Raw genomic sequence first — 16,545 nt, 5'->3', positions numbered from 1 at the left:
CTGCGTAAAAAAGTTCTTCCTCATGTCCCCCCTACACCTTGTGCCACTTATCTTGAATCTATGTCCCCTGGTTCTAGAATTCTCCACCAAGGGAAACAATTTTATCCTGTCCACTCTATCTATTCCCCTCATAATTTAATACACCTCAATCAAGTCACCTCTCAGCCTTCTTTGTCCTAAGGAAAATAACCCCAACCTATCCAATCTCTCCTCGTAGCTACACTTTTCTAACCCTGGCAACATTCTTGTAAACCTTCTCTGCACTCTCTCCTTCCTATAATGTGGTGACCAGAACTGCATACAATACTCCAGTTGTGGCCTCACCAATGTTTTATACAATTCCAACATTATATCCTTACTTTTATATTCTATACCTCTACCAGTGAAGGAGAGCATTCCATATGCCTTCTTTACAACATTGTCTAGTTGAACTGCAGCCTTCAAGGACCTGTGTACTTGTATGCCAAGATCTCTCACTTCATCTACCCCTCTTAATATATTCCCATTTATTGTGTAATCCCTGTAACTATTTGACCTCCCTAAATATATGACCTTGCACTTCTCTATGTTAAAATCCATCTGCCACTTTACCGCCCACTCCACCAACCCATCTATATTGTTTTGGAGATTTTGGCTATCCTTTACCCTATCCACTAATCGGCCAATCTTTGTGTCATCTGCAAATTTCCCAATCGTGCCCAAATCGTTAATATATAACACAAACAGCAAGGGTCCCAACACCGAGCCCTGTGGAACACCACTTGAGACAACTTTCCATTCACAAGGGCATCCATCAACCATTACCCTTTGTTTCCTGTTCCAAAGCCAACCTTTTATCCAGTTTGCCACATTACCCTGAATCCCATGGGCTTTTACTTTCCTGACCAATCTGCCATGTGGGCCCTTGTCAAATGCCTTGTTAAAATCCATGTACACAACATCCACTGCACTACCTTCATCAACCCTTCTTGTCACTTCCCCAAAGAATTCAATCAAATTTGTGAGGCAAGACCTTCCTTTAACAAATCCACACTGACCATCCCTGACTAGTCCATGCCTTTCCACATGACAGTTAATCCTATCTCTCAGGATTGATTCTACTAATTTGCTCACACCAATGTAAGACTAACTGGCCTATAATTGTTTGGCATTTCCTTTGATCCCTTTTTAAACAATGGAACTACATTTGCATTTCTCCAGTCCTCTGGTACCTCCCCTGTATCTAGTGAAGATTGGAAAATCACCCTCAGAGCATCTGCTATCTCCTCCCTGACTTTCTTCAGCAGCCTCGGAAACAATCCATCTGGCCCTGGTGACTTATCAACTTTCAAGGATTTCAACCCTTCGAGTACTTCCTCTCTTTTTATGACTATCCCGTCCAATATCTTGCAGTGTTCCTCCTGGACTACTATATCTACATCCTCCCTTTCCTTTGTAAACATGGAGACAAAATATTCATTCAAAACCCTTCCCACAGCCTCTGCATCTACACACAAGTTTCCATCTTCATCTCTGATAGGTCCCACTTTTTCCTTAACTAACCTTTTTGCATTAATGCATTGGTAAAACATCTTTGGGTTATCTTTAACTTTACTTGCTAATCTTTTTTCATGCCCTCTCTTTGATTTCCTTTTTTCCTTTTTTACTTCGTCCCTGCACTTCCTATATTCATCTAGGCTATCTGCAGTGCTTAGTTCTTTGTGCCTATCGTAAGCTTTCTTTTTCTGTTTGATCTTCCCCTGTATTCCTCTAGACAATCAAGGGGGTCTAGATTTGGCAGTACCACTCTTATTTTTGTAGGGGACATGTCTACTTTGTAAAATTAGGATCTTGCTTTTTAGTGCTCCCCACTGGTTTTCCACTGTTTTATCCTCCAGCAGTGCTGTCCAGTCCACCTCAGCCAACTCCCTTCTCATTTCTGCAAAATTTGCCTTCCCCCCGTTCAAGACTTTTACTCCGGCCTTATCTCTGTCCTTTTTGATGCTAACGCTAAATCTAACTGAATTGTGATCACTGTCCCCGATATGGTCGCCAATTGTCACTTCACCCACTTGCCCTTCTTCGTTCCCCAAGACTAGGTCTAGAATTGCATCTCCTCTCATTTGATTTGTCACTAATTGGTTGAAAAGATTTTCCTGGACACACTGCATGAATTTTTCTTCCTCAGTGCCCCTTATATTGTTTGAATCCCAGTTGATATTAGGATAGTTGAAGTCTCCTACTATTATTGCCCTCTTGTTCTTACAAGCAGAAATTTGCCTACATATTTGTTCTTCACCCTCCCACCCTACCGCCTCACTCTGCCTCCCGTCATTCTCACCATTCCCTTGTTCCACACCCACCCTTAGTTCTCTTCCTTGAAGGCAGCCATGGACTTATCAGAGCCCTCCCTTGCACCTGGACATCCCCCCCCTCTGCACCCTATCCCCTGCCTTGGAACCACTCCCCCCCCACCCCGCCCCAACCTCCACCCCCGCTTAGACATTCCCCCTTCCTGACTCCTTCCTCCACCCATACTTCCTCCTCCAGCCTTATTTCCTTCCCTCTTTGCACTCCTTCCTCCCCATGGACTCCCTCCCCTCTCCATACTCCTTCTTCCACCTGGACTCCCTCCCTCTCTGCACCCCTTCCTTCCCCAAGACTGCCTCCCCTCTCTGCACTCCTTCCTCCCTCTGAACTCCTTCCTTTACACTTTCCACCCCCCTTACACATACCTCTCCAGTTGCAGTCTTCTCCCAGTTAACCCTTCCTACCTCCCCGTACTCCCTCCCCACCTTCCAACCTCCTCCCTTACACCTTCATTTCCCCCCTGACAACCTCACCCCATCTTGACACCTCTTCCTCTCCCACCCCCGGTACATCTTCCTCTTCCACACACTGCTGGACCTTCCTCTCTACCCCATCAACCATCATCTGTTGTGAGCAGACTCTAAACGGTGACTTTCCACCTTCTGTTAAGTAAAATGTAAGTAAAATCCATTCTCTCTCCAAGACTGCTCGCTGCCTCTGGAAATGCTGACAGATACACACAGATTTCCCATTACTGCTCCACAAGTTCCCATTTAGTGGATGAGGTGTTTGCCCCCTACCACCCACCGCCCTCCCGACCCCTGAACAGAACTTGAAGTGTGTTTCGCTCTCTGATGGGGATTCTTCACTGTTGTCCCTGTCTCCAGCACCTACTCCTGCTCACATGTGATATGTTCCTCATCATGTGCCACCCTGTCTATCTGCCCGTGACGCTAGATCCACTGACATGTGTATATTTGCATTGGTGGAGGTTGCACAGTAGCGATATGATGGTGCTATCTGAGGGCACTGGTTCTCCCCTAAAAACTGCTCAGGCTTCTCCCCCATTTCCTCTGGTGACAACATCAATGCACCTGTGGACGATGAAAAGCCAAATCAAAGAAAGTCAAATACCAAGTGGCAGTGCGGTAGCTAATGCTGTCACCGGATCTCTGGGCTGCCTGTCTCTCCATCACCAATGGCCTCTACTGGTGCCACCTGTTGATTTCCAGGGCCTCCGCCTCCATTGAGGTCAGGGTGGCCATGGCTGCAAATTCACCCCCAGTTCTCTATCTCTCCCTGGAGCTATGGCTTCTCTTCTCCTCCGAAGGCAGAGAGTTCGAAGTGTGAGGAATTAACTGATTGCTAAGGGTGAATATTTGAGGAGGGTGACTGTGAGGGATGGGAGCGAGAGGGCAAAATGTTGAGAGTGAGTGTGAGTGTTGCTGAATTAGAGAATAGGGGAGGCTGTCCAACATATGCTATGCACCCATGCTAGAACAACAAATTGCACATTGGAAACCTGAGAATATTTTTAAAATTCATTTACGGGATGTGGGCATTGCTGGCTAGGCCAGCATTTATTGCCCAAACCTAATTTCCCTTGAGAAGGTGGTGGTGAACTGCCTTCTTGAACCGCTGCAGTCCCTGTGGTGTAGGTACACCCACAGTGCTGTTAGGGAGGGAGTTCCAGGACTTTGACCCAGCGACAGCGAAGGAACGGCGATGTATTTCCAAGTCAGGACAGTGAGTGGCTTGGAAGGGAGCTTCCAGGTGGTGGTGTTCCTATCTGCCTGCTGCTCTTGTCCTTTTAGATCATCGTAGTCATGGGTTTAGAAGGTGCTGTCAAAGGAGCCTTGGTGAGTTCCTGCAGTGCATCTTGTAGATGGTACACACTGCTGCCACTGTGCATCGGTGGTGGAGGGAGTGGATGTTGGAAGTGGTGGATGGAGTGCCAATCAAGCAGGCTGCTTTGTCCTGGATGGTGTCAAGCTTTTTGAGTGTTGTCTTGGTGAGCAGGTTATTGCTAAGCAAGTGCCACTTGATAGCACCGTTGATGACCCCTTCCATGTCTGATGATCGAGAATAGACTGATGGGGCGGTATCTGGCCAGGTTGGATTTCTCCTGAATTTTGTGTACTGGACATACCCAGGCGATTTTCCATATTGCCGGGTAGATGCCAGTGCCGTAGCTGTACTGGAACAGCTTGGCTAGGGGCGCAGCAAGCTCTGGAACACAAGTCTTCGTACTATTACTGGAATATTATCAGGGCCCGTAGCCTTTGCAGTATCCAGTGCCTTCAGCCATTTTTTGATATCACGTGGAGTGAATCAAATTGGTTGAAAGCTGGCATCTGTGATACTGGGGACCCCCAGAGGAGACCGAATCATCCATTCAGCACTTCTGGCTGAAGATTGTTGCAAATGCTTCAGCCTTATCCTTTGCACTGATGTACTGGGCTCCTCCATCATTGAGGATGGGGATATTTGTGGAGCCTCCTCCTCCAGTGAGTTGTTTAATTGTCCACCGCCATTCACTTCTGGATGTGGCAGGACTGCAGAGCTTAGATCTGATCCGTTGGTTTTGCAATCGCTTAGCTCTGTCTATCACTTGCTGCTTACGCTGTTTGGCACGCAAGTAGTCCTGCGTTGTAGCTTCACCAGGTTGACACCTCATTTTTAGGTATGCCTGGTGCTGCTCCTGGCTTGCCCTCCTGCACTGTTCATTGAACCAGGTTTGATTCCCTGGCTTGGTGGTAATGGTAGAGTGGAGGATATGCCAGGCCATGAGGTTGCAGGTTGTGGTTGAGTACAACTCTGCTGCTGCTGATGGCCCACAGCGCCTCATGGATGCCCACTTTTGAGCTGCCAGATCTGTTCGAAATCTATCCCATTTAGCACGGTGGTGGTGCCACACAACATGATGCAGAGAATTAAATGTATTCAAGCGTCATAAAGGCCCCAATGTTTATGGAAACATTATGGGTCTTCCCCAGTTTTGGCTCTTCCCCATAATGTGGCTGGGGTACTTGAGAAGACCTCCAGACAGTTAAGAACCATTTCAAATGGAGTCTTCAGGCAAGGTCTATTTAAAAAATTTACTTTCCTTCTATGTGGCCATTCTTTTCCAACATGGCCACATTTGGTTTTCAGACTCTTCCTCCTCAGCATTCAAAAGCTTTAGCAAATACCAGCATGGATACAATGGTCCAAGTGGTCTCCTTCAGTGCTGTGAGTTTCTATGATTTGAAGCTGCCACTGTCTGCAGTACATTCTCTTATCCACATTATCACCTCCTTTCAGCTCTAACATTTCTTTATCTAAAAAAAACCTGCAAATTACTTTGGTGTTTATATAGTAAAATTTGACCCAAAGCATTGCAGGTACCAAGCGAAATAAATAAATTGTACGGTTTGCACTTAGTAGCTGCAGATAAGAGATGTGTCATAGATAATGTGGAAAGAGTAATGAGGAATGAGGAAAGGAATCACAAAAATATTAATTAAATGAATGTAAATCTGTATTTATGCTCCAATTCCATGTTTGTAAAAGATTAATGCAGTTCAAATCAGGAAGGACCAGCATGGCAGAATTAAATTACAACTTTTTCATGCTAAACCTGATCCATTATGTCCCACTTCAAAGCGGAATAACAACTTCATATCAAGAAGTAGGAGTTTGTGTTTCAAGCTGTCACTGGAATTATTAATCCCTCCTTGTCCACACAAGATTATTTATTGATGTACATGAGGCTGGATAAAAGAAACTGAAAACAAAAAAGCAAGAGGCAAAGAATTTCAGATGCAGGGAATCTGAAACAAGGGAGTGAACTTTACCCCCCTGCCCTTGCCAGCGTATTTGAAGGCTGGGGAGTACATAAAACAAAGCAGGTGGCCAGTCTGCCACCTTTCCATGCATCCCCAACCTGTCACCCATAATATGGGGGAGCAGAAAGGTATCAGGCAGTCCATCTGTCCTTAGATCCATGGCCAATTAACAGCTACTTAAGGGCCTCATGCCGCCTCCACCAAAATTTTTCAGTCTGCGGGGGAAGGTGGGGGGATGGCGAGCAGCCTGGCAGCTTTCACTACATGTGCTGCTGGCAGGCAGGAAGTGGGGGTGTACATCTTTTTGGAAGGGTCCACTGTGCCCATTGGGGACAGCTCTAAAATATGGAGTGCCTCCTCCTTGCCCCCCCTACCCTCACCCTCCAATGCCGTAAAGTGTTAAGTGGAAAATAGGAGATGGTTAACTGGCTGATGTCATGGAGCATAATTTTTATCTTCACTGATTGTGTGGCAATCTGTTGGAGTGGACCATTCACTCATTATAGAACCTGTTCATGTTTCATTCTAATGAACTAAATGGAATGAAAATCAGACGCATTCTATAATGGGTGGGCAATCCACTTCATCCAAGCAGTTAAATGAAAATTATCCACATTTAAAGACATGGAGAATATGTGAATTGCTGGAATGATGGGTTCCAAGGAAAAAGTAAAATAAAAAAGAATAAACTGAAATTAAAACAAGTATGTAAAAATTAATTTTATTTGCTTGGCGTTATGATTTGGAATGTTGATGTTAGATTAACGGATAATGCAGTGAGATGACAGAGCATGTTTCATTTTCTATTTATGCTATGCACTGTCTTGAGCAAGGGTGTAATGAAATGATTTTATGCTCTCAGTTCCACTTGAAGCTTCTCACACAATTGGCACTAGTTGCATGGGGCAGAATTTTTCGTCCCGCGGGCGGGTGCGCCTGACCTGAACTGGAGTGAAATAGTGTGCGATGACGTCAGGCAAGCACCCCGAGTCACCGCACACTCGCGATATTTCACTCAGTGGGCATGCACGTGCAAGAGGCGGCAGCGCACCTGCCGACAATTAAGAGGCCTATTAAAGCCCTTAATCAATTAATAAAATTTAATTTTTCGATGCCCGTCCAATCGTTCAGTTGGTGGGCGGGCGAATAGGCCAAGCGGCCTTTGCATTTTTAACAAAACCTCACCCAGGGGCGGGTACAGTAAATAAAAAGATAAAAAATTTTAAAACTCATTTTTAACACGTCCCTGCTCATGTGACAGAGTCACATAAGGGGACATGTTTTCCTTATTTTTGAATTCTTTCTTTTTAATGTTAAAAATCTTCAGCTCCCTGAGGCAGCTCTGTGCCTTCAGGGAGCTTTCAGTACACGCTACCCCGCACAAGCACGCACTCCAGCGCTCAAGCTCCTCCAGCCCCTACCTCAGCAGCGCTGAGGCTCTGAGCGCGCCTTTCATGCTGGCTGGCCAATAATTGGTCAGCCAGCGTGAAATCGCAGTTGGGACCCGATTTCGCGGCGGCAGTCGGTTTTGGGGCTGTTCCCAGGCCCGCCCACCAAGCCCGCCTGACGAGGTAAAAATCCTGCCCTGAATGTTTTCTTAAGTAGCATCATTTTACACCATGAGCAGGATTTTTAGCTGCCCTGGAGTTAGACTAGGATTTTTTTGTCTAACATTTTCTGGGCAACTATCCAGGAAAGAAGTCGGAATTGTCCGAAGTCTCCAACTCAACTCAGAGTCGGAATTTTTGCTCAGGGTACTGGGTAGCAGAGGAAGTGCCCGTCAGAATTTCAAACTTCCAGGGAATTCCCACAGAGGTGTATATGTCAGGAGCTCTGCAGGGTCCCAGAGTGTATCTCGGGGAGTACATCCAGTCTCCGACTATCTGGAGACCGGAAGATCTGGGCCATCGATCTAAGTGCGTCCAGCAATCTGCCAATAAATATATAATGTATCCTCAGTCAAGGAAAAAATTTGTACACTAGTCTGCTGGAAAAACAGTTTAGACCACATGTGGAAGGGACCTATCCATACAATGGGGGGTTGCAGAATTCCCGGGAAAAACAAAGTGATTTAGTTTGTGGTATGCGGGGAATAAATTACCAAATGGCAATATATTTTGAATAACTAGTTCTTGATTTATAGACAGTGGAGACCTATTGCTCTTCTATTATCCCAGCTTGCCATTAAACATTATCGTCTTTGCTTATAACAGTTCTGGAAGAGGTGGGGGTGAGTAATAGTGGGGAAGAGGAGAGAGGGTCTTATACACCCACTGTTTGGAAATTCATTTTTGTTTTATTTTGTGCACCTGTTTAATCTTACTGTGCAGTTTGTTGTTTACTCTTTAGATTCCCTATGCAGTGTGCAGAGCATGAAGTGATAAACTACATCCAATTTCCTGTTTTGTTTGACTTGGCTGTTCCACTGACAAATTAGCAGAGAAGCTCCAGTAGTGCATGCCCCCGGGCTTTTAAAAAATAAAGCACAACTTTAAAAAATCTTCTTTAAAAAGCGTTTACCAATTTTTTTTTGTCTGAAAAGTGAGAGGATAAGTTTTCAAAGATATGATGTCACATGCAAGTTATCTGTTTCTCTTTCCTGGCCATTTCTCTCCAGCGGTTTTCACCCCATTTCCTTTCCCAATAGGATTAATGGCTTGGCTTCCCTTCAGTATTTATCCACTTTGCCACATTATTCATGTGTCAATCTTGACAGACTAGAGTAGACTTTCTTTCCTTTTTGCTCTACCTCGGGAATGCTGAGTTCCCAAGCACAGTGAAGAGGAAATGGACATCAAGATTCATGGGGCTCATTTTCAGCTTTGCTCTCTGGAGCCGCAGTGAATCGTCTACCTGTTGTAGAACCTCACATAATGGACTACAATTGGGGCGGGGGATCAACTCGGCCAAGTTACTGTCCATACGGCAAAATTCAAAACTAACCCTTTGCATCAGGTTTTCACCCCCACTCTACTGGATCTCGGGGATGTCCCGAACTAAGGTCCAGATTTTCATGGAGTCGCAGAGACACTGTGGACCTTTAAAAATGGTGGGCAAGACCTGGATGTGGAAGTCCCAACCCCATTTCTGACTGATCCCACTTTCACCAGTAGAGGAAAGGGGGCAGGGTGTGACTTACACGTAAGGGAAACCCAAAGTCAGCAGGGCCATTTAAACTCAGTACTGAGTTCAAACAGACCCCATTTTTGTTGTAGCAAGGGCCTTAAACCGCATTGTGGGAGTCACTAATTTTTAGAGTAGATATATATGCCCTTGAAGGGCAGATAAGATCTTTAGAACTGTTATGATGTGAAGTTATTTAAATCGCCAGCACTTTAAAAAAAAATTAAAAGCTGTGTCAGTGAGAGTTATAAAAAATTCTGTTCTAGCAGTAACAATAGTTGCTTGTTGACATTTTCTTAAGGGCTATTATTATGTCATTATGAATGTTTGGCTGCTTTCCACAAGCTACAATTATCACTGCAGTGTTCTAAATTCACAGTTTGATTGACTCAAAGAGGTTATTAAAGGACTAACTGTCTTTGATATGCAGTTATGGATAGAAGTTTGTTTTTATAAGGGATTAAGCACTTGAGGAGATTTAAAGGTTTTGAATGGGCTTTCATGAATATGACAGTTTTTTTTAATATAGTGGAGGCTGTAATAGATACTTAGAACTTTATTTTGTTTCATCGCAACATGGCTCATCAGATCTACCCATGGAGGATTCTGGGTGAGTTGGCATGGAGGGTGTAAAGGCCAAGGGTGGTAGATGGGTTGGCATAGGTTGGCATTAAGTTGACATGGTGTGGAAGATGGGATGGCATAAAATTGGCATGGGGATTATAAGGGCCATGGGGTAGATCAGGGTGGATGGGTTGACTTCAAGTTGACAAGGTGGCATGGGGAGTGGGTGAAGGGGTGCTGTGGTGTGAAGAGTGAGGGTTAGAGGCCACAAGTTTAACAAAACAACTGGGGAAGACTCAAAGAGTTGAGGTGGCTCTTTTAAACAGCCCAGCTTGGCATTAGGCAGCCCATGTGGCCACCTCCTATCTGCATCCAGGGTAGTGGGCTCGACTCTATCCCATATCTGCCTCTCTGGAATGAAGATTTTGCCACTCGGGGGAGTTTCTCCCAAGGCAGGTGCGGCAAGCCAGGGAATTTCCCCACTCATGCTATCTGCCTCGGGAGGGAAAATCCAGGCCAAAGCGTGCTGTGTTGTGCCTGCAATAGAAATCTACTTAACACAAGCATCTAAAAGATGCGCTTAAACTATGATGCAAAATGGTAAAATCCTTGGTCATTTTGACCTCTGATGCTGGTGCAAAATGTGCGCTATCAGCTCAAGCACCCATTAAAAACCTCTCCTGATTTTACCTTCCACTGAAATCATGCACGAAGTTGTCAATCTGAGCTAAACCTTTATTGAAGATGCCTTCACAAAGGCAAAGAGAAAAAGTAATCATGAAAACAACTTCTTATCCTATATTCAATCTATATTCCCCTCCCCCACTTCCATTGGATTATCTGCCCTCCTTTCTTCCCTCAGCCAGCTCAAAATTGGGTCTTGGATCACATTTCAATAATTTAGTTGGGTTGCCATTCTCTAACGAATCTCCACAGGTAGCTCACCTCAGACCAGATCCCATTGAGAAGCAACACCATTTAAACCTACCCTATGTATACAGCCCTTTAGTGGATTTATGATCCTTCCCACAAGAATGCCATTAACTTAATTTTAGCGCTTGCAGCTCTGTGAAACTTTATTGAAACCTTTCTCAAAACCTAAGAGCTGACATCAGCCTGATCTATCTTTCAATTGACTTATTCAAAAACTGGATCAGGTTTATGGAACATGACTTCCTTTTCTTGAAGTCAGGTTGAGTATCCCTTATCAAGCCTGAGTGTTTTAAGTAATTATTAGAAGTGTCCCCAATGACACTTTGCATTAATCTCCCTGCTACTGAGGTTAAACTCACTGGTCTTTCCATTAAGTCTACAGTCACATTCCTGCTTTTCTTCCCAAAATTTATCATCTCACAGCTCACCACCTTAAATTATTTTGACACTAAAATGAATGAAAGGTAAAATGTGGACAGTGCATCCATAATTTCCTTATTGAAGACTCAGTGGGAGAGGCTCCCTGCTGGTGTAGACAGATGCAAGATAACCCCTTTCTTATCTTCACATCCCAGATTATTTTCCCTCCCACAAACAAAAATTAATATGTTACTATGACACCTATTCAAATAAAACTACAGACTACCCTTTATGCCTGATCTTATGAACTGATCAAAACACTTACACTAAAAAGCAAATGTGATTAAAACACGAACATGAACAAAGTATTAACTGTAAAATTGACATTCCTCTAAATGACGTTTGCTACAGAATAGCCATAACAATTTCTCAAGCAATGACTGAACCCAAGCTTTGTTTTTTTTAAATTTAGCATTATGAAAATCTGTTATTGCCAAAATTGAACAAATGCAGAACATTGTAATGCTCTTTAAATAAATAATCTAATGCATATAACAGGATACTCAGATTCATTCTGATTTCTCAGTGTATTTGCAGGGATCTAATTTGATGCTTTATTTTTATTAGATTCACTTGTCAAGGATCAAACTTCCGTTTGTCATCAGGAGCCATCCATCCTACCAGATTTGTCCAAAGTCATCCTCCAGTGCGGTTCCAGGTGGAGGAAGAAATACTGGTGCAAGGACCCTTGCAGATATCAAGGCCAGAGCACAGCAGGCTAGAGCTCAGAGAGAGGCAGCAGCAGCAGCAGCAGCTGGCACATTGGGAGATGGAGGAATCGGTAATACGGGATCAACTGGAGGACAGACCAGAACACTGGCAGATATTAAAGCACAAACAAAGGCAAAGTTACTTGCAAAACATCTGGCAAGAACACAATTACTGCAATCAGATGAGCAGCCCATCTGTAAACAAGGCAGGGCTGCAGTAGGGGATACCAGCATTTCAAAGAGTGAAGAGACTGTTAAAGCAGATCATATCCCTTCCATAAATACCTTTATAACATGTTGTACTGAAAGCACTCCTGTTCTAAACATTGATGATAATGCCACCAATAGTGCTATGCCTTATTCTCCTGATAATGCTGCAGTGGCTAACTCTGCTCAAAGTAGCACAGCGTCCAGCTGCGTCAGTAATGCTACAATTCTACACCGCACTGACAATACTGCAGTGCCAAGCACTGTTAGTTTTGCTATGGCCACTTCTACTGACAATATTACTGTACCCAGCACTTGTGTCGAGGAACAGCATCCTCACAATATTATCAAACAGAAGTGCGCTAACAGTACTGGCATGCCAAGATATGCTGATAGTTGTGCCACGCCAAGCTGTGCTGATCGGAATCCCACACCAAGTAGTGCTGCTAATAACACACTGCCAAGTTGCACTAATGAAATTACTGTCCCAAGTTCTAATGATTTTGATAATAATACTATCTCTCCATGTTCTGTAGACATTGTTTCCAAAGCTCACACTGCACAGAATACATCCATGCAATGTTTACCAGAGAGTATTGCCCTGGCAGAGTATTGCACCAGAGCCATTTCTTCTACTAAAAGTTCAACTCCAAGCACTGCTGATGACATAACCATTCTCAACAGTAATGAAAATGAAGTTAATAACAATTATGGTGCCTCTGGGCAACACTCTGTTGATAACACCACATTGCCCAGCTGTGTTACCAGTACAGACATTTCAAATTCTGATAGTACTTTGAATTCTGCCAGCAATATTAACATGCCAACCAACTTTGGTGTTACAACCATCCCAAATTCTGCAGACCTGTCACTAGATCTGGGACCTACTTCAGGAAATGAGAAAAAAATTGGTATTGCAAGTGCTGAGCTTTTGAACTCTTTGAAACCTCTTATCATTACAGAAGGAGTGTCAAGGTCTGATGTGGATTACAGTGTAGCTAATTCACATACCATGCTAGGAACTTTATTTTCAAATTTCGGTATGGACTCCCAGGCTGAAATGGTTAAAACAGAAATTGCCTTGAACAATAAAGTACATTCTCAGGAATTTGTCAGTAACTGGCCCGAACCAGACAGTGATAATCAATTACAAAACAGCAGCAAAAGCAGTGACTCTGAGGTGCTAACAGAACAAAAGAATGACAGTTTACCGCTACCATCAAAAGACTCACAAGGAGTTACACTTCAGCATGAAACAGCAGACAGTACCGACCTACAGTTTGAACTTACTGATCCACAACATCAGTGTTTTGCAGTTAAAAACTCCACAGATTTGGAAGGAATGGTTATTAATAGCCAGGACCAAAATGTCTCAAACCAAAGTAAATCAAGTTATCTTGTCAGTGAAGATACACAAAGTATCAATGAACTAGTGAGCAACATTAATGAAAGCCACAACTTGAATAACCATAAAGAATATGATGATGGTACAGTGAAGAGTAACAAATTGGACACTTATACACACCCTGAAGAATCAATAGATACAAAAGAAAGAACATTAGAATCTCTTAACATTTCTGCCGAGGCCAAAGCTAATCAGTCCAGGCTAAAGGAAGAATGTTTGCCCATTGCACATAGCTCTGAAACTAAACAGGGAGAGCATCTGGAAAACCATGATGCAATAGAAAATGCCATTCACCCTCAAATCAATCCAGAAGTAGACAATTTGCAAGGAAAAGACTCCAAAACACCTTTGGGCATAAAACAGTCTCAGACCTTCACATTAGCAGCTATAGAAAACCAAGAAAGGATTTCTGCGCCTGGAAGCGCTCATCGTCATCTTTCATCAGTCGAAGCCAACAACCCTCTTGTGACACAGTTGCTGCAAGGCAACTTGCCTTTGGAGAAAGTGCTGCCTCAGCTTCGATCAGGTGCCAGACTTGAAATTAATAGGCTTCCATTGCCCTCTCAAGGTTCTACTGAATCCAAAGTGACTACAGCTGATAGAGATGTCGCCATTAACATTCCTCATTCTCTTTCCCAGGCCTCTAAGGGGCATACTTGGGGAACAGTATGGCAGATTCAATGCAAAACTCGTGATATGCAAGTAAGCAAGAGACAGGCTAAGTCTATAGGAGAACAGTCACAAAGTAGATTTAACCAAGCAAAGCAGTTCACTGCTGTAGGGGTTAAAATGTGGGCACAGAGTCCGCTCAATATGGATCAGGATCAATCAGGGGAACGGCAGACATTATTTAAACAGGAGTGGATTAACAAGGCTTTTGTTCAGCACCAGGTTACTCAAAGCCCAGAGTTTAAAGAGCACAAGAGACCTTTGTCTTCATGTAGTTTTGAGCAGAGTTTGTTGACCAGTAGTAATAACAGCAACATCTTGACTGTTGCAGCCCCTATCTCACAGAGACAGCATAACACTCACCAAAATTCTGTTAATTTGAGACGATTGGCTGAAGCAGAAGCCTCACTGCAAGCTACCCAACCAACCACACTGGGCTATGCCAATCCAAATACATTAACGTTCAACCAACATCTGGAGAGAAGCAGCCCAGCATTTAACTCCTCAACAGAAGTCAATACATCTCCAAACACAGATCAGGAATGCACAGATGCTGCTTTCTCAAATAGCCTTAAAATTAAGCAAACTGATAGCAGCTGCAGAGCAACACAAAGTGTCCAGAATAAATCTGTAAAACATCCTACGACACTAAGCGAATGCGAAGTGCCACCTAATCAAAACCGAGGATCTGTTACTATGGAAACCAATAAAAGAACAAGTTTGCTTTCTACAACTGATAACTGTAGTGGTATTAAAATGGAGCAGTTTTATGTTGAGGGCCTAAACAATGGCTGTGCGGTGGATGTCAAAGATATTTCAAGTGACCATTATGAAACAAAAGAACACGTAAAGGTTTTTGGACCAACAATGGATGTCTTTTTGGGCAAAATAGTAAATGAATCTGACTTTCCTTCCCCTCTGCCCTCTGAGTCTAATAAACCAGCCTCACAGATTGCCACCACAAAACTTCTGCATCAGCAGCAACTCTATGGAAATTATTCCACATTACATTTCAGTGGCACTAATTTGAAACAAGCTGCCTCTGTTATTGAACAGTCCATTGGTAGTTTTTTGGGAAGTAGTGGAAACAACACTATTACTTTGTCTAATCAGAACACTTCCATTCCAGCTCATAGATTTTCTGGTACCAGTGGTGGTGAAGAACTGGAGTTGAAGTGCTCTTGCAGGCTTAAGGCCATGATTATGTGTAAAGGATGTGGAGCCTTCTGCCATGATGACTGCATAGGGCCTTCAAAATTATGTGTAGCCTGCTTAGTAGTACGATAGAGGATGCCTCACCAAAAGGATTATTTTCATGATGCATAGCACAGGAATAGGAATGTTTTGTCATAACTTTATCATGCTAAAGAATCTTAAAGGGTGTCTTGTTAACCCTTTGAGAACTCCACTGTACTACACCAAATTCCAAGATTGCAGTATTTATTCCAATAATGTTCTGGGTTACATAGCTCCCTATGTTTACCAAATTCCACTTTTCGAAGAGGTAGCATTAGATGGTTGGATAAATAATTGCTGTACGTTGGTATGTCATTACACCTATTGGTGAACTGGTAGGGGAAGAGGGTTGTGTTAGCAATTCCACACAATTTGCTCCCAAGGAAAAGAGCAGGTCAGCAATCCTCACTTCTTAGCAACAGGAAGAGCAATAGAGTTACAGGTAGTGTCATGAGTACAAATGGTCTGTCTGCTTTATCAGTCGGATGACAATTGAACAACTTAGAGAAAGCAATCCAAAAACAAGAATTGGAATACAAAAAAAAGGAAGTCTTCTATTCTAGATATGATATAATGTGAAGTACTTTACTTTGAAAGCGTATTAGGTTTTCAAAGGGTTAAAAATCCTTTTGGATTCTTAAATGCTTTGCAAATAGTTTCTTAAAACCAATTTTAATCATTTACAGATAAGTACATATCATTGTCTTTTTTACTGTTTTTGTAGGATTGGAGAGAATCCTATAACAGAAGTTCAAAATCCTACATGGTTTGTTTTTGCAAAGGTCTATTCTTATTTTTGTTGCTTAGGAGCAGACTAATCAACAATTATGTTAATTATGTGCCATAATAGTTGAATGCACAACCTTTGCATACTCTATGCGCTGAAACACTAAAGCCAGCTGTGTTTTTAAAATAGAGAAACTATATAAGCTATATAAAAGTGGTTAAATCATAACACTATTTTTTAAGTTTTATAACACTAGGTTTTATAGTCTTGAAATGAATTCTGCACCAGAATCTTGAAAGTTAGCACATATCTGAGATTGAAACACAATGTGAATTTGTTTAGATGTATTCTTTGTGTAATTTTGTCACTAGAATAGATGCACTTCTCTCTCTGAGTCTTCATCAGTGTTGGGAATTTTTAACCTTTTAAAAGCAC

General features: G+C 43.0%; 1 protein-coding gene across 1 annotated transcript in view; it reads left to right on the top strand.

Annotated features, from left to right (window-relative positions):
* The window catches only part of LOC144680088 (putative Polycomb group protein ASXL3), a 350,418-nt gene extending 334,521 nt beyond the window's left edge, over positions 1–15,897 (top strand). The window contains exon 12 of the mRNA XM_078541234.1: positions 11,724–15,897. Coding sequence (XP_078397360.1) covers positions 11,724–15,434 — 3,711 coding nt within the window. The 3' untranslated portion in view covers positions 15,435–15,897. The remainder of the gene's footprint in view (positions 1–11,723) is intronic.
* Positions 15,898–16,545: the final 648 nt, after the last annotated feature.

The sequence above is a fragment of the Cetorhinus maximus genome, chromosome 4 (genome assembly GCF_964194155.1).
Source record: "Cetorhinus maximus chromosome 4, sCetMax3.hap1.1, whole genome shotgun sequence".
In the NCBI taxonomy this organism is placed as follows: domain Eukaryota; kingdom Metazoa; phylum Chordata; class Chondrichthyes; order Lamniformes; family Cetorhinidae; genus Cetorhinus; species Cetorhinus maximus.
This window is presented reverse-complemented; position numbering and strand designations above follow the sequence as displayed.